Here is a 22,101-nt window from a genome sequence, read left to right as displayed (position 1 = left end):
AAAATAGTCACCTACGAGATCATCCTCTGCTCACACCTGAGCAGAGCGGACAGCTGGGATTCATTCCAGAGGCTGCAGTGGCCAGCTGGACAAAAGTCTCAATCTGGATTCATGCTGGGAGGCTGCACAGCCCCTGCCATGTGCAGCACGCTGATCTCTGCAGATCCAGCTGGAGCACAAGGCTCCTGGTTCCTCTCTGTCATGGTTCTGCTGTCAGAGGGACCTCCCACACCGGCACAGACTGCACTCTGGGCCAGCTTCCAAAACACAAACTGAGGTCCAAAAACCAAAAGAAAGTCCTGTGGCTCCCAACTCAGAGCATTCCCAGTTTCTTCATGGTCCGCCAGCGGTCCTTGATCATCACAGAGGTGCGGTTCCTGAAGGGGAACTTGAGGCAGATGGTTTTCCACCTCCCTTCCCCGTACTTCTTCACCCCTTCCTTGATCCACTCGCTCTCCTCCATGGTCCATTTCTGCAAAGAGCAAGGAAGCACTGCGTGGCAGAGCCTGCTGCCCTCATCACCCGTGCCAGGAGCAGCAGGGAGGGCACACAGGTCCTGGCAGCTCACACAACGCCCCAGCGCTGCAGATGTGCAGCAGCTACGAGGAGAGGTCCTGGTGGCACCAACGTGGGACCTGCTCCTGGCTAACAGCTGCCAGATGTGTGTCCCTCAGCTGAACAACCTCTCAGCATGAGGGAACTTGGCAAACCTTGCTTTAACCAAAGGGACCTGAGGCACATTCCCAGTGCCCTGCAGGCAGGACAGGCCCAGCTCCAGCCTCTTTTATCATGGAGGCTGCAGGGACACTGCCCCACTGCAGGGCCTGCTGCAAGCACCCAAGGCTCCACATACCTGTTTCTTGGAGCCAGAGTTGTTGGAGGCTTTGTTTTTCTCAAGTGATGCTGGAAAACAAGGGAGAGAGTTACAATTCCACGATCTGGGAAGTGCAGACCTCCCTGAGAGGCTGCCTTGTGCTTCACTGCTGAGCTGCGCAGTCAGAGCACCCCGTGACAGCAATACACCCCGATTCCTTGATCCCAGCCTTCCCACAGGATTTCTGGTTTCAAAATTCAGCCCCCCAGGCAGCAGCAGGAGCCCTGTGAGTGACCCCCTGCCAGGACTAGCACAGGTAGTCCCTGCCAGGGGGACTCTCATACCTGCATTTGCAAAGAGCTCCTCCTCATCACTCCAGCTGTCCTTCTCCTCTGTGCCACAGGAGCTGTTCCACCTTCCTTGGAAGGACCTGAAATCAGGTGAGGGTTTACTTTGGCCACTGGCTCAGCAGAAGGTGCTTTGGGGAGCAGGTGCAGGGCCACCAAGCAAGCAGAGCCAGCCCCTGGACACTATTTCTTAAGAGGTGGGAAGCAAGAGTAGGATGGTCCTACAGACTGGCCAGGGATGCTGAAAGTGGGAGAAGTGTGGAAAAACATGTTCCTTGTACTGGAATCACCTGCCAGGACCAGCTGCAGCACCTCACGGGCAGCAGGACCTGAACATTTACTCCTCTTCATTAACCCAGAATTAATTATAAAGCCAAACATAAGGGCAAGAGAGGGTTTGCTGTGCCCAGTTCCACGTGGGCTGGAGGGCAAGGTCAACGCTCATCTGGGGACACAGGGCAAGGGTTTGGTGCTCAGGCCACCAACACCAGCAAGACAAGTCTGGGGGCAGAGCACACAATAGCACATGAGAGGGGCTTCATACTTCTCACTCTGGGCAGACAAGGGCTCCTCAGGCACTTTGGGAGCAGGTTTGGAGGCAGAAGAGACCACGTGCTCCTGGGAAGAGTCGGGGCACTCGCTCGACTTGCTGGACGAGCCGTCCAACTCCACGATCAGATTGCTTATGCTGAACAAGTTTTTGATGTTATGGGGTATTTCAGGAGGCTCTGAGGTCTCAGAAGCTTGATTCTCCACTTCTCTGCATCTCTTGGTTCTGTGGGATACAGAAGGAGACAGTTGCTTGGGGGAAGGCAAGTCTGTTTGGTCCAGTTTGGTGAAAAGGGCGTCCGAGTCCCCGGAGTCCGACAGGATCTTGAAAGCTTCTCTCAGAACAGAAATCCCATACGAGGTTACAGCTCCAGGGGGCTGCCTATAAAATAAACACAACCAGGAGGCTTGTAGGGAAACTGCCAAGGGAGCTCTGCTGCCCAGAATGCAGCCTTGCCCTCCACTGGCATCCCCAACTCCTGGCCCTGCAGTGCAAATCCATGGAAGGGGGCATTCCCAACCCTCCAGCTCCCTCCAGCACAGTATCCCAGGTGTGGGGAGCACACCTTCCTGCTCCACTGCCTCCTGCCCTCCCCTGTGCTGCTCCATGAGAGCAGCCACTGCCCCTCCCTGGTCACTGCAGCACTTCCTTCAGCAACTGACCCAAACCACCTCAACACCTTCCCAGGATCCACCTCTGGGCTGGCCTGGACAGGCATTTGGGGAATTAGGAGCTGCCTGGACACAGGGGATTACCCCTGGGAAGAGAACCCGAGGCCAACTGCATCCACAACCCAGAGCCAGAGTGCTGTGCCCACCTTGGTGATTCCCTGGTGGACACCCTGGGGGGATCAGGGGCTGCTGCTGGTTCTTTAGCTACTTCCATGGGCTCTGGAGTGCCCTTCAGCATCTCATACGCTGCTGGTAAGTGCTCAGGTGTTGCTGCTGGGTCAGTGGCTACTTCCATAGGTTCCACAGCTGCTGCAGAGCCACCGGCTTCTTCCATCATCTCTGGAGCTCCTGTGGGAGCAGCTGCCCTTTTTGCAGGGCTGGCAGCTCCCTCCAGGTCTTCAGCTGCTCCTGCAAGCTCTGGAGCTCTAGCTGAGCCCTCTGCCCTTCCCAAAGCCTCTGGAGAGTTGGTTGGGCCCTCTGCCCTGGCTGGGCCCTCTGGAGCTGCTGCCTGGTCCTTCAGCCCCTCTGCAGGCTCAGGGGTCCCCAGCGAGGATTTTGCTTTGCCGGCGTGCTCAGAGTCCAAAGTCTTCTTCAGTAACTGAAAACAGAGAGAGCACAGCACATTACAGACACGATTCCTTGTGCTCCCATTCCATTTCATCCCCTCCCAAGGGTGTTCCATGAATGGAACAGCTTGTCTGACCATGTGAACCCCTTGGAAGGGCTGGATTTAGAGGGCTGCAGGTTTAGAGTGCTGCAGGTTTAGAGGGCTGCAGGGCACGCACCGTCAGCAGCGCCGGCTCAGAGTCGTCCATGTAGCCCCTCAGGAACTCAAAGATGCTCTGCTGGAACTCCTCGTAGGAGAAGTTCTTGACCTTTGGGTGAGAGAGATTCTTCTCCCGGATCACAGCCAGCCACTCGTTCCTCTTCTTCTGGAGAAGGAGTCATAGGATCAGGTGAGAACACTGGGCAGGGACAGGGCAATCAGTGCCAGCCACAGCGAGGGTGTGGGCAGGGATGGGCCTCTCCTGCTGGGCATTCCCCAGGCACAGCCAGTTAACACCGAGATGAGGCTGGGAAAAGGCCAGGGGAACAGGACAGCAGCAGCAGAACCACCTTATTTCAGGAATTCTTCTTGCCTGCAGTGCCCAAGCACTCTACTGCCTGCAGGAACAGGAGTGGGGACTCCTGCTGCTCCCAGAACCTGCTGGGAACTGAGCTGGAGGCTCATCAAGGGATAAATGGTGATGCTTGGAGGGCTTGTGAGGAAAGCTGAGTGACAGGGGTGACAACCAAGGTGCCAACCCAAACAGGCAGCACTGGGGGACCAGCACTCCAGCAGGATTGTTTCCATTTTAGCCTCCTCACCCCAAACCTCCCAGGACACATGGGGGTCACCCCAGAACCCCTCTGGACACACCAGCAGCTCCCACTTCATCCCAGCACAGACTCACTTGGTTCCTGGGCTCCTTCCCCATGTGCTTCTTGACGATGTCAGAAGCCTTTTCAAACTCCTTGTTTCTGATACACACAACAACAGCCTGCAGATGAGAACAAGGACAGGACAGACTGAAGCAGGCACAGGAGCAGCTCGGTGCCAGCTCCACTCAGAACTCCCCATCACTGCAGGGAGGAGCTTGCACACAGTGAGGGAACCCCACACGTGAGGCAGCTCCCACCAGCACCCACACGAGGCAAAAGCTGCACCACGTATTTACTGAGAAAGGAAAGGATCTTACAGCTTCCTTCACCATTTTCTGCACAGCCTCCATCGTCCTGTCTGCCACAGAGAACTCCTCACGGATGAAGTCCAGGACCAGCATGGCCGACTCCAGGGGGGTCAGCTCTGACTCCTTGTCGAAGGTGCAATCTGGAAGAGGCAGGGCGGCACTTTGGAAGCAGAGTCGCCAGCCCGATGGGTTTGCCAGTCCCGGTCGCTGCTCCCAGTCCCCCAGACAGACAGACAGACAGACAGGAGAGCCCCCCCTCGCCCGCAGGGACCCAGCCCAGGGCCCGGCTCTGTGCAGGGACGGCTCCGGGAGCGGCGGGCACACGGACACGGAACGGGGGGAGCAGGGGCAGGCTGCACGGAGCAGGAGCGGGCGGCACGGAGTAGGAACGGGGCTGCACGGAGTAGGAACGGGGCTGCACGGAGTAGGAACGGGGCTGCACGGAGCAGGGGCGGGCTGCACGGAGCAGGAGCGGGGCTGCACGGAGCAGGAGCGGGGCTGCACGGAGCACCGGGGCCGCAGAACGGGCCGGGCACCTACCGAGGTTCTCGCCCTCCTCGACCCGCGACAGCAGCTGCATGATGCGGAGCATCTGCGCCATGTCCGGCTCCCGCTCCAGCGGCCGCACGAGCAGCGCTGTGGGACAAACGGCTGGTCAGGGCTGCGGCCCGCTCCGGGCGCCGCGGGCACCCCCGGGCCCGGCCCCGCCGCTCCCCGCCCGGTCGCGCGCACCCTGCATGATGTCGCGGAACTGGCGGAAATCCCGGTTGCGCCCGGAGCGGTAGGCCTCGATGGCCCGGTGGAAGTAGAACTGCAGGACCCAGCGGTTCACGGTCTTCTCAGGGAGCGCCGCCATCCCGGCCCGGTCAGGCTCGGGATCGCGGTCGCCCTCGGTATCCGGGTCCCGCTCCCGCCGCGCCGGCCGCCGCGTCGCCATCCTGCCAGGCCCCAGCGCGCCGGAAGTGACGACACCAACGCGGCACCACGGGACCCTGGGCGCACAGCCTTATCTAGCGGCTTCCTCGCCTACAGCTCCCGGCGTGCATCGCGCCAGCTCCGCCGCGCCTACAGCTCCCGGCGTGCATCGCGCCAACTCTGCCACGCCTACAGCTCCCGGCGTGCATCGCGCCAACTCCGCCACGCCTACAACTCCCGGCGTGCACCGCGCCAACTCCGCCACGCCTACAGTTCCCCCAAACTCCGCCATGCCTACATCTCCCGGCGTGCATCGCGCCAACTCTGCCACGCCTACAGTTCCCGCCGTGCATCGCGCCAACTCAGCCACGCCTACATCTCCCGGCGTGCACCGCGCCAACTCCGCCACGCCTACAACTCCCGGCGTGCACCGCGCCAACTCCGCCACGCCTACAGTTCCCCCAAACTCCGCCATGCCTACATCTCCCGGCGTGCATCGCGCCAACTCTGCCACGCCTACAGTTCCCGCCGTGCATCGCGCCAACTCAGCCACGCCTACATCTCCCGGCGTGCACCGCGCCAACTCCGCCACGCCTACAACTCCCGGCGTGCACCGCGCCAACTCCGCCACGCCTACAGTTCCCCCAAACTCCGCCATGCCTACATCTCCCGGCGTGCATCGCGCCAACTCTGCCACGCCTACAGTTCCCGCCGTGCATCGCGCCAACTCAGCCACGCCTACATCTCCCGGCGTGCACCGCGCCAACTCCTCCACGCCTACAACTCCCGGCGTGCACCTCGCCAAACCAGCCGGTTAGCGTTGTCGCCGTCTGGCGGCTGGGAGGGGAATGGCGGGTCCCGGCGGGAAGGGCGGCGGGAGCGGCGCGGGCGGAGGTGGAGCCGGGGGCACAGACGAGGGCACAGGCGGGGGCAGAGCCGGGGGCACAGGCGGGGGCACGGCCGGTCCCTGCGGGCTCGGGGTCGGCCCGCTGCCCGCACCCGGCACCCACAGCAGTGAAACGCCCACCTGTAAGTGTTGGGACCCCTGAGCAAGTGTGTCACCTGAGCAGGCCTGGCTGTGTTAAACTCGTGTCACCCGCAGCTGGCAGTGCCACCCTGCCAGGGCACGCCCGGGTTTTTGCTTTTTTCTGGAATTCAGAACACCCCCGCTCTCCTTTGCTCTGCGCTCCGTCCCCCTCGCCTGGAACAGCAAACCGGGTCCCCGGGCAGGATTCTGGGGCCTGGGCTGTCCCACAGCCACTCAGACCTGGGGTAATGAATTCCAAGTCCTGTTTTCCCAGCGAGCTCCCTAAATCCCGAGCTGAGCTGGGGCCCGGAGGGGAAGGCACCGGGAGCTGATCCTCGGGGTCACGGGGTGGCTCCTCGGCCCAGGGGACATTCCCGACTCTGGCCTGCAGGCTCTCTCACCTGAGATGGAAAAGCACGTGAAAATTCCTCTGGCATGAGGTGATCTGGGATCCTCCCTTCCCTCTGCCCCAGGCCAGGACAGGAGGAAACACACATGGGAAAAATCCGTGTGTCAGACGGAAAACAGAAAAACTGGGAGGGATTTTTATTGGCAAACAAAGGAAGATAAAAATAATAATGTGTGTGAGGCAGAGGGGTCACCCGGGGCGGGGGCTGCCCTGGGGAGCAGGGTGGGAGCTGGGAATGCCCTGAAGGATGTGACACCCACAGGCAGACCTGCTTCCCGTGAGATCCCAAGGTCTCTGCAGGGTTTGGATGGGGTGGTGACGTGACAGATGTCATGAGAGCAGAGCTGGAGAAGGTGACAATTCCTGACGTGTTTCTGGGGTGGGGAGGGCACAGCATTGGCACCCAGTCCAGGCTTCCCTCCCTCACCACTCCAGGGCCTGCCTTAGCCAGCAGTGTGCAAACAGCACCCAGGGCTGGAAAACAGGGCTGGAACACTGAATTCCAGAGAAAATGCAAAAATGAACCCACTGCTTTGCTCCCTGAATCGTCTCCAATAAACAAAGAGGAAACAGGGATGATGGAAGCAGGAGCAGGAGTGGCAGTGCCTCACTTTGCAGTTTCACTGAGTCCCCCTGTGGTGTCACCATCAGTTTTCCAGGAAAAGCTTTGGGGTTCCTTGTGCCAAACAAAGCACTGGGCAGGAAGGCACAAACTGCAGCCGTGCCTGTGCACTGGATCCTCCCCTCACTGATTTATGGCTTTTGATGAAGTGATTACAGATGAAAGAAAATATTCCAGGGAACAGGATCTGCATGTGGCCGTGGTCTCGTGCCTGTCACATCCTTCAGGAGGAGTTGGAGCAGGAAACAGAACAGGAAAAGCACCAAGGCCCCTGCTCAGCAGGCTCTGGGCTGCAGCACCAGGCAGGACAGCAGCTCCCACAGCAGCTGGGGCTGCCCCAGGCCGGGCTGGACACTGGGGCTGGGAGCACCTGGGACAGGGGAAGGGTCCCTGCCAGGGCTGGGGGGCCCTGGGGGAGCTCCAAGGTCCCTTCCAGGACCATTCTGGCCTTAGAAAAGCAGTGGAGAGCCACAGAAAACCAGGGAGCAGTGGAACAGGGGACAAGGGAAATGTGGAGCAGGGTCATGAGATTTCTTTGAAAACCACAGAGAAACCCTCCAGGCATGAGGGATGGAGAGGAGGAAGCACAAAGGCACTTACTAAGAAACCCATGAAGTAGATTACAGAAACTCTGAACCAATCTGAGCAAAGGTAACTCCTCCTGTTGGAACTGGGCTGATCTAGAAGGAAAGGGAAGGGTCTAGAAGGAAAGGGAAGGATCTAGAAGGAAAGACGTTGGTTTGGAGAGGTGCCAAGAGTGGGGCTGCCTGGCACAAGGAGCTGGAAACACTTCTGTGTCAGAGGATCCCGGGTTCCACACAGAACCAGGGAAACAGCCCTGATGACTGGAAAAGGTAGGCAGAAAGGATCAAAAGGAGCAGCAGCTCAGTATTTAACATTTAATATTGACTAGGTGAGTGTGGAGAGGTTTCACAACAGGCTGAGCCCTTTACATCCCAGTATCTGGGTAGGTGAATGTATGGCCTTGTCCAAACGGAGAACTTCCCCCGACCTCCCTTCAGAGGGATGTGTGACCAGCTGGGCTCTCCCTGCTCACAGCTTCAGCCTTCAGCCAGTGCTGCTCCCAGCTCAGCACTGACAGCACGGCCCTTCTGCCTCCTCAGCCCTCGTTAAACAAACATGCACTGCCCAGCCCGTACCTGTGCTGCAAGTGCAAGGGAACACAACCCACAAATGCCCGTTCACAAAGGGAAACCACCACGGGCTTCATGAGTGGCTCGGGTCCCTGAGCTTCTGAGCAGCCTCTGACCCTGGAGGAAGGAGAGGATTCCCCAGCGTTTCTGCTCAGGCCTGGCTGTGAGCTTTGCTTGGGAACCCGGGCAGAGCCAGGCCTGGGGATGCGCTGCACCGGCACCGGCCGTTCCGGGCTGTGGGCTCACACCTGCTTTACAAACATGCAGGGAGCACTGCCAGGGACACGGGAAAAGCGGAGGGCGGGTTGGTGACGGGCACGGGGGTAACGGGGCGGCTCGGAGCCAGGAATGGGGAACGGGGGCTGAAGGGAGCGGGGGCTGAGGGGGGAGCAGGGGCTGAGAGGGGAGCGGGGACTGACGGGCCCGGGGCTGAGGGAGGTTCCGGGCCTGACGGGCCCGAGGCCGAGATCCCGGTCCCGGTCCCGGTCCCGGTCCCGGTCCCGCTGCCGCCTCAGAGGCGACGCTCACGCGCCGTTTCCCGCCTTTCTCCCCGGCCGCTCCCCATTGGCCCACGCTCACCGCCGCGCTCTCCCATTGGCTGCGCCGGCAGCGCCCCCCTCTGGCTTGCTCCCCATTGGTCCCCGAGCACAACGGAGCTCGCGCGGGGCGTTGCCATCGCTACGGCGGCCGGCGCGGGTCAGGGCGCGCGTTCCGCGAAGGCGCGCCGGGCAGCATGGAGGGCGGGCGGCGCGGAGAGGCCGCGGCGGCGGCGGCCGGGGACGGGCCCGCGCCCGTGTTCACCCTGGAGGAGGTGGCGAAGCGCAACTCCAGCCGTGAGGCCTGGCTGGTGATCCACGGGCGCGTGTACGATGTCACCCGGTTCCTGGACGAGGTGGGCCTGCACTGGGGCTGCCGGCCCGGCGCTGAGGGGAGCGGGGACGGCCGGGGCTCTGTGGGGCCCAGAGGGGCGGGAGGGCCCTGCAGGGTCGGGGCTGCCCTGGGGACAGAGGGGCCGGGGCCGGGGACCAGCAGGCCCGGGCCGGGTTCGGGGCCGTGCCGGTGCCCCGGGGGCAGCTCCCCGCGCCGGGCCGGGCCGTGCGGGCTCTCCGGGCCTCGTGGCCGCGCCTCTGCTCCGAGGGGACAGAAAATCCCTCCAGACTCACTGCGTGTGTCTTCTGACTTTGAAGATTGAGAGTGGTGTTCTAACTGGTGAGAGCTGGGAATGGAGTGGAAATAAAATAACAAAACAGTAATGCCCGAGGGAATGGCGTGAAGTTGTGCTAGGGGGAATTTAGGGTGAATATCAGGAAAGGTTCTTCCCCCAGAGAGAGCTGGGCACTGCCCAGGCTGCCCAGGGAATGGGCACGGCCCCGAGGCTGCCACAGCTCCAGGAGTCTTTGGACAATGCTCTCAGGGATGCCCAGGGTGGGGTTGTTGGGATGTCTGTGCAGGGCCGGGGTTGAACTTGATGATTTCTGTGGATCCCTTCCAGCTCAGAATATTCTGTGATTCTGTGGTTCTATGAAAATCTCAAAGGGGTCTGTCCCAGTTTAAAATAACAGCAGAGACTTCGTGGCATTTGCAGGGCAGGGTACAAAGGTTGGGCTGAGCCAGCTCCAAAGAAGACACTTCATTGAAATGCACTTGTTGCAGCTTGTTGGTTCTGCTGGACTGAACCCAGCTCTGGTTTCCCTCAGGCCCACGCGGTTGAAGCTGTGTGCTGTGCAGTGACAGAGCTGCTGTGGAGAGGGTCCCTGTGCATCAGGCAGGAGGGTGGTCACTGGCAGCTCCAGGCTGTGCCTTGCTCTCAGCATTTATTGATGAAGTTGGACACAATCTGGTTTCTTCTTTGGGTCCAGAAAATGACTGAATCACAGAATTGTCCAGGCTGGAAAATCCCTCGCAGACCATGGAGCCCAAGCTGTGCCCAGTGCCCACCTTGTCCCCAGCACTGAGAGCCACCTCCAGGTGTTCCTTGGACACCTCCAGGGATGGGGGCTCCAACCCTCCCTGCCAATGGGCAGGCCTTTCCATGAAGGAATTCCTGCTGTTGTCAGCCTGTCAGGGAGCTGTGCACAGGCAGAGGGTCCCCTGGGCCTCCTTTTCTGCAGGCAGGGCAGTTTGGGGGATGAGATGTGCAAGGTGGAGGCAGGACAGTTTGGTGGGAGGGAGTTGTGGGTGCTCAAAGGCCAAACAGATGCGGGGGAAGACCAGGCAAAAGCTTGGAAAAGCCATTCACAGCTGGTTTCTGAGTACGAAAATGCTGGGTTAGGGCTTAGGAAGAGCAGCTGCAGGAGCTGTGAATCCTGTCTTACACTTGTCTCTGCTGTGATTCAGAGTGGGGACACTGCAGGGAGGTTGAGTCCTCACCTCCATGTTCTCCCTAAGATGGAGCCTGGGACCTGCTCCCTGGGGCACCTCTGCAATTATAAGTGAGCCCAGACAAACACTTCAGTCCCAGGCAGGTTAGCAGTGCCCTGGGTGCCACCTTGAGGTGGTGTCTCACCCTGGGATGGTGTTTCACTCTGGCCTTTCCAGGCCCTTTTCCCCGTTTGCGTTTTCCTGACATGAAAGGACCCACTTGGACGAGGGAGAGGGAGAAGAATGAGGGCACTGTTGGGCCGTGCCAGCGTGGCTGACACAGAGCTGGGCTGTGCACAGCCCTTGTGGCAGGAGTGGCACAGGGGGGCTGGGGATCAAGGCCTCATTTATTGGCAAAAATCCTCTTTGTGTGTGTGTGTGTTACCGTCTGAGTGCTGGGGAGTGCTGTGCAGCCTCTGGAACCAGCAGTGCCAGTCTGGAGCTGCAGAGCGCTGGAACCAGCAGTGCCAGTGTGCTCTGGAGCTGCAGAGTGCTGGAACCAGCAGTGCCAGTGTGCTCTGGAGCTGCAGTTCCCTGGGCACCATCAGTGCCAGTGTGCCCTGGAGCTGCCCAGCAGTGCCAGTGTGCCCTGGAGCTGCAGTTCCCTGGGCAGCTGCAGCTGCAGAGCTCAGTGTTCTCCCTGCCCCGTTGGTCACTGCAGCAGCAGCTGTGGGTGCCCCTCCTGGCCTTTGCTCACAGATCTGGCTGGCAGTGCTGAGGGTGCTGGCACGTTCCATGGGGGGGGTTGTGCAATCCTGGGGAAGTCACCGCTGAAAGGCTGAATTTGGCTCCACAGTTCCTGCAGATTACACACTGCAGGTCAGCCAGCCCAGAACCCGTGTGCTGCTGGAAGCGTGGGCCAGTTAAAGTTCCCAGTTCACATTAGGGGTAAGAGGAGTGACAGGACATCTGTCACATAACAACACTTACTGAATGGTAAGAGCACGAACCAAATGCAGGAGATGTGCAGAGGCAGCAGCTGAAGTGCTGCAGGAGTTCCTGGGAGGTGCAATCTCCTGTGCTTCAGAGAGCCTGGGAGGGGCTGAAATGAAATGGGATTGATTTACAGTCTAAGGGAGCCTCTTGGTGATGTGTTTGTCCCAGATGTGGGTAGGTGACCCCGGCAGGACAGCTGTTATTGCAGTGGTGCAGGTCAGCCCCTGCAGGCTGTGGCTGGAGCAGCAGGCTGTGTGCTTGGGGGGTGAGGGGGGCAGCTGTACCTCCTGCAGCAGCTCTGGCTCTGTCAGGCTCACACTTCACCACCAGGGGATCAAAATCTGAGCTTTTGACTTGTGCATAATCTGTAAAGGTTTATTTAGGGTCCTGCTGGAGGGACACAGTTTCTGTCCATTTTCTCATGTGACCAGCGAGTGTGGAGATGCAGGTTTCTCCAGGAAGCTCTCGTGTCTGTTATCTGAGCCCACAGGCCAGAGCAGCCCCCACAGCTCCGTGTCTCAGCACATGCTGCTGCTCCTGATCCCCCTGCTAAGTGGAGCAGGAATCCATTTCCAGTTCCCAGCTGGCAGGAGCCTGGGCTGTGACAGCCTGACCCACATGGCTCGGTTGGTTCCAGGCTCAGTGTTCTTCAGGAGAAGGAGGAGCACCAGGCACCTGAGTTTCCTCCTGCTGCCTGGCCCCAGCTTGGCAGAGGTGTTTTTGGAGAACCTTTTCCCTGCCTTACACCAGCACTGTGCAGGATGTGTGGAGCATTCCTCCAGGTGACTGCTCCTCCTTGGGTCTGGCTTGGATGGTGCTGGACACGATTATTGCACAGCAAAACCCTTCCCTCCTAGTTTATTTCTTTAACTCTGAGCACTGGGGATGAAAGTTTCAGCCCTCCCCAGCCTGGTGTTCTTATCTCTCACCTGGCACAGTGATCTAATTAGTCCTGGAGCTTAGTGTGGCTGCTGAGCTCCTCTGTGTCTGCAGCAGGTCTGGACCAGCAGCTCCCAGCCAGACATTTGCAGACAGGTTTTGGGGTTTGTGGGGAGGGGACGAACAGGGGATGTGCTCTCAGAGGCCTTTGCTGTGTGCCCTCATTCCCAGTCCCCGTTACTGTGTGTGCTGAGGGTCCAGTGACACAGAGAACCCAGTTCTATTGTCCCCTCTCTCCTTCTGGTTTGCTTTTGGCAGTTCCTTGTCACAAAGGGACATTTTGCAGCCATTGTTTCTCCTGAAGCAGTCTTCCTCCCCCCCCAGTTTGCCCCACTGTTTCCATGTTTTCCTGCAGCTTTGGGCAGGTTTGTGGCACAGTCCGTCACTTCCTGCACAAATAGTCTGGGTTTGTGTTTGCTGGGCCAGGACAAGGTGGGAATTGTTTGGCTGCAGCGCTGCTGTCTGGAGGACAGAGCCCTTCAGAAATAGGAGATGCCAAAATATTTTGAAGGTCTTTTTCTTTCAGGCTTGGAGATTGCAGCAAAACGCAGATGTGCACAATTAAATAATTGTGGATTTAGCAAGTGCAGAGAGAGGCTTCAGAGGCAGAGATGTAAGGAAGAGTGAACTTTACTGTTCTCCTTCTCTCTTGAATTTTCTCCTTCCTCTTGTCTCTTGCCTGTGGAGAGACTGGATGTCACTGAAAGCTCCACTGCACGTTCCCTGTTGCTGCAGGGTTTTGTCTGTCCTTCTAGGGTGAATTATTAGGAAAAGAAGGTTGTCTGCTTAAAATGCAGGTATTTTCCTGTCTGAAATATGAGACTGCTGGTGAGGCAACCCTAAGGAGTTATTGTAAAACTCTCAGATAAATGGGCAGCTTTTCAGTGGATCTTAGCTGGAAACTGGGCAGTTGTTCTGAGCAGTGTGAGCAGGTAACATGCAGCAGTCCCTGCTGTGACTCCTGTGGGATCAGAGAGCTGAGGGCTGGTGTGGGAGAAGGGGCAGCCAGGGGAACTGCGGCTGGACACAGGGGATGAGCCATGGAGCTCAGCCTGTGACAAACTGTATCCCCCACTTTGCCCTTTGTGGCTGTGAGGAAGCTCTGTGTTGGTTTGGTGACATACCTGGACAATAAGGGACAATTTCAGATGAAGAGCTGTGACAGGAGCATTGCAGGATTGCCTGCAGCAGCCCACTGGAGCCATCAGGGGGGCTGGTTTGTGTCCCCCCTGTGTTTGGTAGAGGGGGATGGCCTGGGGGGAATATTCAGGCTTTGGCAGCAAAAGCAGACAAACTGAAGGAAGAGGGGGGTGGCAGCTGCTCTGTGTCTGTGGGATGAGAGGGATGTGGCAGAGAGAAGCAGGTGTGTTGTTCCTTTGATCTGAAATGCGGCCCAGTGTCTCTTCTCCAGCTCAGGGCTGCTTGCCTGCAGCCCAGAGCCCTGGGTTCGTCCTGTGAGTGCCCTGGGATGTGTGACCACTGTTGGTGTAGCTGGATTAGCTGGTGGTGCACACTCAGCCTGTAAAGGGACTGGCCTTTGCCAGGTCTGTGGTTCCATTGCCAGGCTGTGCCTGGAACTGTGACATTGTCAGGGGACAGAGCCAGCAGAGCCACACCCGGGGTTTGTGCCACTTCACCCCACCTGAGAGTCAGCCCTGACTGCTGCCCCCCACAGCAGTGGCACTGGCACTGTGCAGCTTTGGGGGTTTGGCTGTTGTAGCTCTGCATCTCTGACATCAGTGTGTGATATTAAACAGCGTCATTTTTGTGGTACTTCATGATTTCCTCCCCCAGGTCACTGGTGGTTGCGCACGGGACCAAGTTCAGTATTGCACACCCGTGTGCAGAGTCAGCCAAACATCATTTCTGTAGTACCTGAAGAAGTGGAATGTCCTTTCCTGCAGTGGTGTGTGTGAATTCCTGAGGAGAGCCTGGACAATTGAACCTCTGGCAGATTTTACTGATGGTGCTGCTTGAGGCATCCAGCAGTGGGGCTGGGAGGAAGGCTGGTGACATCCTCGCTGCCTTTCTGCATCCAGCCCTGTGCTCACCTGGACTCTTCTCTTCCAGCACCCAGGTGGAGAAGAGGTGCTGCTTGAGCAAGCTGGCAGAGATGCCACTGAGAGCTTTGAAGACGTGGGGCATTCCACAGATGCCAGGGAGATGCTGAAGCAGTACTACATCGGAGAGGTGCACCCGGTGAGTGCCCCCACCGGTGAGTGTAGCCCCCAGACAAAGATACAGGCTGTGCCTTGGGACATAAGTCACTACTTGAGGGGTTCAGGCAGTCCCTGTGTTGTTCAGGGTTTCTGCTGGGGAAGCTGAACTAAATTAGTCTTCTCCTTCCACCATTCAGAACAGATTTCTCACTTCATTTAAATCGGGGCACTTGAGCTGAATCCATGGGTTCCCTCTGTAGCTGGTGGAAGCATCATCCACCTTTGCCTTGTAAATCTGAGCTCAGGAGGGTGAGAGTTCCCAGGGGCACAGACACCTTTCTGCCTGCCTTTGGGTGCCAAGGAAGGACTTGTTTGAAAACTGAGCCCAGGCAATTACCTTTGTACAGAACAATTCCCTCATAAAGGCTGCAGCCTCCCTTTGAAGTCAGCACTTACCTCTTTCTTCTTTTTCCGCCTGACAGAGTGATCGTGAAAAGCAAGGTTCTAAGGTAAGCTCTAGCATTTCAGTTTTCTGCTTTTATTTAATGTCAGTCTTTTGGAGGCTTTTTCCCCCCTCTTTTTCCTGTGGAGCTTGTGGCTTTATGTTTACGCAAACTACACACGAATAAATTTCCCAAGCAAATTCTACCTTTGTTTTTGTTCTGAACCTCAGTGGGCACCTCAGTGTGGAATTGGGAGTGAGTTTTTGTGCCCTTTCTCTGCTGGCAGCAGCGATGTTTTTTCCACACCTTGAGCCACAGACCATTTTTCGCATTTCTGGCTGTGTCCTGACCACGGAACTGGTTTCCTTGTTGTTCCCTCCGAGCCAGGAGACAGCAACAGGGGCTGGCTGGCAAACAGGAATTCTCTGTTAACTGCCTCAGGGATCAGTGGTGTTGCTTAACACTCAGGTACTCCTGGACTAGAGCAGAGTGTTGCAAAAATGCCTTTGGAAGGGATGGGGAGAGGGACAAGCAATAAATAGAATCCCAGCTGGGAGGTAAACATGTGCCTCGCAGCTGGCTGGGCTGGGAGGCCTGCACAGGGCACAGCTCTGCCTTCAGCAAGGCTTTCAGCAGATGTTCCTCTGAGCAGGACCACTTACAGAGCAGCAGGAATCCAGAAGGGAACTGTCTGCAGAGAAATCAAGGATAACTGAGGCTGGGTAAAGCCTATGCTTAGATAAGGAGCTGTGTGATTATGTACATATTCACCTTAAAATTTATTGTTTCATTCAACTCCAATTCATAAACACATGCTGAAAATGTGCACAGAAATCAATGGTGATCCGAGTAGCTCTCTTGGATCTGGGTTAAATACTTTATTCAAGTATTTTTTTTCTTCTGATCAATAAGTCCAGCAGGTTATGCACAGCTGAGGGCTCTCTCCAGAGTGCATAATCTGTATTAGAAGGAGGTTCCAGTGTAATTTAAAGATGGCAGCAAGAGAGAGACTCAGTAATGTACAAATAAATAAGGGGGAAGCGCACAACCACCCCAAAACTGTAAAAGTGTGATGCAATAAGCAAGGTTTTATTTTGAGAGGGGTGCAAGTTCCAGCATGAAGCTGGTGACTGGGTGGGACCGATTGGATTGATGGAAGGAACATGAAGATGACAGCAGACATCCCCAAAAGCAGCCACGCTGGTGACAGGGGGTGTTTGGGAGGGGAGGGTGATTTTCCCTCTGTATTTGTAATCACACGTTCAGGCTTGTCTTATTAGCACACACTTAATGTTTCTTTGTTCCCCTGCTAACTCACTCTTTCCTCCTCCAGAATTCAAGTAGGACATCCTCAGACCAAACCAGGTACAGTATCTCCTGAAAACAAGGGTGAGACATGGAGGGGATGGGAGCCTGTTTGTAGAGCTGCACGTTAACTCCAAAGGGCAGGCAAGTCCCTGGGGATGTGCTGCAGTGTCCTGGCAAGCAGATCCTCCAGGGCAAGTGCCAGAGCGTGCACCTCCCTTGCTGGATGTGAGCCCAGCTCTGCGCTGGGCAGAGCCAGCGTGCCAGTGTGTGGAGTTCTCTGCCCCCTGTGCTGGTGTTCATTGGCACTGGCTGCATCTCTGCAACCACAGGGGGTGTTTGGGTGGTCTCTGTGGGCCCAGGGGTGGCACAACACAGGGATGGATGGGGTTTTGGAGGACTTTACCATGATCAGCCCAGTCTAGATGAAAATCCATAAAACCAGCTCAGGGCCCTGGTTTCATGCAGCTCGTGCAGGAGGTTTTGTTCAGGAGGCTGCTGAGGGTGAGCCTCTGGAGTGTGAGCAAGGCAGATTTACTGGGGCACAGCTGTAGCCGTTGCCATCCTTGAGTCAACAGTGTTGTTTGTACAACACAAATTACAGCCTGACTTATTTAAGGAAAATAAAACCAAACCAACAACAAACCCCCCCCACTGGTCTCTGGATGTGCCAAGCTGGGAACTGCAGCCACCCAGCTGCTATTTTATAAGGCACGAGGCCACTCCTGTGGGGGCTGGCAGAGCCTGTGCCTGGGGACAGTGGGGCTGCCCCAGCTGTGGCCATGCTTAGGGGCCAGCCTGTGGGTACAGCTCCCAGGCATTCCCTGGATGTGCAACAAGGGATGAATATTGGGGATGGATTATTAACTAGGTGCTTTCTTCTGGTTTCTGTGGTGTGCACGTTTTAGTTTGTTGTTTTTTTTTCTCTCCCTGTAGTTCCTGGTCGACATGGCTGATCCCCATCTTTGGAGCACTGGTTTTAGGTTTAATGTATCGTTATTACATGGCAGATGGGAAAAGCTCCTGAGTTGGCCTTGCTGGGGCCTCAGACAGCCTGAGAAGAGGGAGACAGAGTGTGTGTGTGCAACACGTGGAGTTCTGCTGCCCTTAGCCTTCCCGCCTTGCTTTTAGCTCTGAGTCTGTCAAGTGATGTTGATATCCATGGGACCAAGCTAATTCCAAACTCTGTCCTAACTCTGGGACCCACAGATCTGTTGTACCTCCCTCTTGCCGTGGCAGGGAACGAGGAACTCCTGTTGTTCCCTGCCCTTGGCGTGGTGTCCCTCATGCTCTCTCTCGCTCTCTCTCGCTCTCTGACTTTACCCCAGACAACCTTTTCTCTCAATGCCTTTGCGTTAAGCCAGACACCATGAAAGAGCTGCCCCGGGCCTGTGGCTCTGCCTCAGCCCTTCACACAGTCGGGAACCATCTGCCAGGTGTCTCCAGCCCTTGCCAGCAAGGATGTCCAGAGTTTGGTTCTGCAGGAACGTTCCCAGAGCGTGCAGGCAGCACCAGCTGGAGCTGCAGGGAGTTGTTGGGTTGGCCTCCTCTTTCTGTTCCTGTCTGTTTTTAACGGTTAAACAAATACATGGATTTTAAAAGTGATTCCGTTCATTTTGTAATATTTGTACTTGTCCCTTTGGAATGTATATCCTGTGAGCAACTTATGCTGAATCCTGGTTGGTTTGGGTGTTTTGTGCTGTGCGTGGCAGAGCCAGTGGGAACTGGCGTGTGGCTTCTGGAAATGCAGATTCTTCTTTCTCCCTGAGGTCATGATCTGACACATGTACAGGAAACCAAACTCATTCTTACGTACTGTGAATGTGCACCAGATGGGGACGACAATTAAATCTGGTCTCTTCTCCCAAAATGAAAAGGGAAAAGAAATGCATTTGGGATTTGTGGATAATGCTGGTTTTGTCTGGGAATAGAGGAGAGTATTTCCCTCTTGCCCTGTTTTTGTGTGTTGTGCAGTCGGCCTTGAAGTGCAGACAGTGCACAGTTTGCTTCCTGTGCTGAGGCAGGAACCTTTCCAGCTCTTCCAGCACACTGATCTGGGCTTTGGGATCTGCTAAATAAAGGGAAGTGGTGTCCTGGTGCCCAGGGCTGTGCCACCCACAGGGGTTCCCAATCCAGACCTCCAGCACAGCTGATCACCCCTGGGATTGCAGCAGAAAGGGCAGTGATACCCTGGGGTCCTGCTGTGAAAACCTCCCATGGGTTATGGGGATTCTTCTCTCTTCCACAAAACTACCACGTCCTCCAAAGGTTGTGTATAAGAAATTCTGGGATGTAGACCTACACTCTGCTTTTTAAAACTGAAGGCCAGGGACCTTGGAGTAAGAGCACTGCCGGGGCTTCACATTTAACACAAAATTGTGAACCATGAACTCAGTTTGGGGAAGTTTAGAGTGGATTCTGTATTAGGGAAAGGTTTTGAAGCTGGAAGGCACATGTTGGCAACAGTATCACCTGCTGAGTGGAGGTTGTTCAGGGCAGTGCAAGATTCCACAAAGGTCAGATGGTTTGGATCCAGGAGCACCAGGCTGGCCTGAGGAACGGGGCAGGTGTGATGCTGGAAACACACCTGTTGTCTCCATAGGCAACACTTTTACCTGGATTTAGACTTTTTTTTAATGCCCTTTTCCTGGCAGTGGTCTACATTCAGTTGCATTTTGGTTGCTCTAAAGAACTTCTTGCCATTATTGACCCTTGCTCTGAGCTCTTGATGCTCCACTGTTGGGGAAATTGCCTGTCCATTCCCACATGTTATGGAACCTTTTTTCCTCTTAATGGATTAATTGCCCAGGGAAGACTCTCAGTCTTGTTCCAAGGCTTCTTGGAGCTGGTAAGATCCTTGTCCAGTGCCTTGTGGGACCCCAAGCAGCCTTTATCTGCACATGTGCCAGCTCCTCACAGAGCTCGGGGTGCTTAGATGCATTTGCAGAAGCCACATGGAAGTCTCCTCCCTTCTCCATTAATGACAAGGGGCAGCATGTCTGGGGTGGAGGCGGCTGGAGAGAGCCCAGTGCTTCCAGGTGTCCTCTGGTGTGGTGGTTTGGCTGCCTCTTCTCATTCCCTTCCTGCCTCAGGGATGGCTCCCACAGGTGTGAAAGGGCTCGGGCAGGAGGGAGGCATGAGCAGAGCCTGTTTCCTCACTCTGTGTCAGGATTCCAGAGGAGCTCAGCTCTGTCCCCACGCTGAACCCGCACAGCCCCTGTTTGCCGCCAGTCTCCGCACAATGCCGGCACAAAGCCGGGACAAAGCCGTCTCAGCTTTCACCCCGCAGGAACCTCTGTGGGTGGAATTCAATCTGGGCTGTGCTCCGCTCCCTTCAGGTGCTGCGGAGGAGAGCTTCAGCGAGGAGCTGCAAATGCGAGCACAGGCATCTCCTGTGGTTAATGTGAGCCTGCTAGGGCTGCCTGGGAGTGCAGTGCGGCCCTTGCTGCCTCTGCACCACCCCGAGTTCCTTGGTGACACAGAATGGAACTGCTAATTGGGCTGGCAGAATGTAACTGTTAATTGGGCTGACGGTTTGTGGAGGATGGTGGGAGGTCTGAGGGTGTTCCTGGGGGGAGCTGGTGCATGTTCCGTGATGCAGGCACCCACTAAATGCCATTTCTTGTACCTGGAGATTGTCTGCCTGGCAGGAGGTGCCAGGCTGTGTGTTTGCTGTGTTCAATAAACTCATTATTATAAACAAACAGGTACAGGACCTTGTCTTCCCCCAGGTGTGGGATGTTTAGTTACTCCATCCCTGTTACCCTGGAATGTGTAACCCCCATGTTGCAGGGCTCAAATATCCAGTGTTGGTGAGCTGTGGCAGACGAGGGATTTGCCTTCCTGTTGGTAGAGGAAGAATCTTCTCCTTGGCAGAAGCTGGTGCTGAGCCTGTGCCAGGGATGATAGCACCGTGTGTGGCTGAGTGACCCATGGTCCCTGTGGGTGTTGGGGAAGCAGCAGTTTGGGGCTAAGCTCTGCACAGGCAGCTCCTGAGTCCATACAATATTCCATGCTGTGATTACAGTGGGCGTTTCAAAATCTGCAGCAGGGCAGCTCCCTGCATCACCCTGATAATCCCAATCACCCCTTTGGAAGGGCCATGAGCAGGTGGCAGAGCAGCCATGGGCAGGGGTTTTCTCTGGAAGAACCCACATGGTGTGTGACGGTGGCACCGCTGCCCTGTTGTCCCAGGGCTCCCCCACTCACACCTCCACGAGAAGAGAGTGTAGGAGGGCTGTTTTCAATGGAAAGATGACATGGAGACCATAGATTCTGTGTTCTATTTGCATGTCTGCTTATAAAAGGATGTAACATCCCACCCCCATGGCTGTCAGCAGAATCAGGCTCTTGAAATTTGTCTAATTATGGATCTCACGGTACCATAGGCAGCCTCAGGACAGCAGTACCTGGTTGGAGCCTCACAGGAGGGAGCTGGAGGTCAGCAAGGTGCTGACTGGGGAAAAGGGCATGGAAAATCAATGGGAACATCTGCTTTGGTCCTGGATTTCAGCTGAGATAATGGAGGGGAAAAGGGCATGAACTGAGTGGGAAGTGCAAGTTTTGGGGAGGAACGTTGGGCTTTGTGTTCTTGGCAGGCACCGTCTGACTGTAAACTTTATTTATCTTTGATCTAGAGGAATTGGATCCAAAAATCAGAGAAATAAACAAGATTTCAGAACTATTTTTAAATCTGCTTTCAAGCGCTGCAGGGTCAGTACTGCGCATGGTCCTGCTCCTCCGAGCACTGGGGAGGATTTGCAGGGTAGCTGAGACAGAGCTGGTAAAATTCAGGGGCCAGTGGGCCCCAGAAGAGTCCTGACACAGCCAGGTTGTGTTTGCACATGGCAGCTCCCGCTCTGGCGCAGGGAGGCTGTGGTGGCTTTATTCCAGGATGAAATGGAAGGACCCCGTTAACGGGATTTACGTTACGGGATTACGTTTTAAAACGCTCACAAACCAGGAATGCTTTCAGGACACCAGCAAGTCCCGTGCACCTACAGCTGGACCTTGCCCAGCGTCGGCCCCGCAGCCAAGTGTCCTGTTCCCTGTCACCAGCACGGGGACACAGGGACGGTGCCTCCTGCCAGCAGTGACCACCCTGCACAGCCCCGGTGCCTCCATCACGAGTGCGAAGCCAACGCCAGTGTCGCACGCTGGTGTCACACGCTGGTGTCACCCGCACCGTGTTGTCTCTCCTCCAGGGACACCACTAACAGAAATTACTATAACACAGGTTTCCTGCCAGCCTCGGCAGCTCTAATGAGTCAGGAAGTCGTAAGTAATCTGGGAATAGGGGAACTGTTGACAGAGCCTAATTATTTTCTGACAGTCTTTCTAACACCGCTAGAAAATAAAACACCTACGTCGGCTCCGGAATCGCAGACGGGGTTAGTGATATTCTGCAGGCACCTGCTAATTTGTCCCCACGATCCCGCTTTAGGCTCCTTCCCCCTCACACCTGCTGCTCTCCGGCTGCTTCTGCAGGAAGAGGAACTTTATAATAAAGAGAGAAAATACCTCAATGACACAGAACCGCTGCAGCCTGCTCCCACGGCTTTTCCATCTTCTGGGCCCACAAAACAAGAGGAGTTCTATGGCTCTGACTGGATCCCAGGGAATCTGGTACATGTGCTTTGCTGACCTGCCTCAGCATGGTTATTCCCCCCAGTCCTGCTGCTCTGTGCTGCACATGGACTGACTCATCATTTATTTAGTC

At 56.3% G+C, this 22,101-nt stretch overlaps 2 protein-coding genes across 2 annotated transcripts; one reads left to right on the top strand and one right to left on the bottom strand.

Annotated features, from left to right (window-relative positions):
• Positions 1-12: 12 nt before the first annotated feature.
• TERF2 (telomeric repeat binding factor 2) lies at positions 13-5,049 on the bottom strand. Its single transcript, XM_054296363.1, has 10 exons — positions 4,845-5,049; positions 4,653-4,748; positions 4,122-4,252; positions 3,837-3,923; positions 3,168-3,314; positions 2,529-2,980; positions 1,706-2,092; positions 1,159-1,244; positions 854-903; positions 13-472 (listed from the first exon to the last, which is right to left on the bottom strand). Exons 1-10 carry the CDS (start codon positions 5,047-5,049, stop codon positions 314-316), a joined length of 1,800 nt encoding a protein of 599 aa, XP_054152338.1. The 3' UTR covers positions 13-313.
• A 3,923-nt stretch (positions 5,050-8,972) lies between these two features.
• On the top strand, positions 8,973-18,478 carry LOC128951098 (cytochrome b5). Its single transcript, XM_054296285.1, has 5 exons — positions 8,973-9,131; positions 14,546-14,674; positions 15,117-15,143; positions 16,411-16,442; positions 17,319-18,478. The coding sequence occupies exons 1-5, from the start codon at positions 8,973-8,975 to the stop codon at positions 17,407-17,409; spliced, it is 438 nt and encodes a 145-aa protein (XP_054152260.1). The 3' UTR covers positions 17,410-18,478.
• Positions 18,479-22,101: the final 3,623 nt, after the last annotated feature.

This window comes from Melozone crissalis, unplaced genomic scaffold (assembly GCF_028551555.1).
Source record: "Melozone crissalis strain CALT ecotype California unplaced genomic scaffold, PUWL_Pcris_2 ptg000007l_1, whole genome shotgun sequence".
In the NCBI taxonomy this organism is placed as follows: Eukaryota; Metazoa; Chordata; class Aves; order Passeriformes; family Passerellidae; genus Melozone; species Melozone crissalis.
This window is presented reverse-complemented; position numbering and strand designations above follow the sequence as displayed.

Coding starts and splice junctions, on each gene's coding strand:
- TERF2 (XM_054296363.1), bottom strand. CDS start 5,049: ATGGCGACGCGGCGGCCGGCGCGGCGGGAGCGGGACCCGGATACCGAG. Junction 4,253..4,652: donor CGAGGAGGGCGAGAACCTCG/GTAGGTGCCCGG, acceptor TGCCTCTTCCAG/ATTGCACCTTCGACAAGGAG. Junction 904..1,158: donor GGAGCTCTTTGCAAATGCAG/GTATGAGAGTCC, acceptor CTTGTTTTCCAG/CATCACTTGAGAAAAACAAA.
- LOC128951098 (XM_054296285.1), top strand. CDS start 8,973: ATGGAGGGCGGGCGGCGCGGAGAGGCCGCGGCGGCGGCGGCCGGGGAC. Junction 14,675..15,116: donor ACATCGGAGAGGTGCACCCG/GTGAGTGCCCCC, acceptor TCCGCCTGACAG/AGTGATCGTGAAAAGCAAGG. Junction 15,144..16,410: donor GTGAAAAGCAAGGTTCTAAG/GTAAGCTCTAGC, acceptor TTCCTCCTCCAG/AATTCAAGTAGGACATCCTC.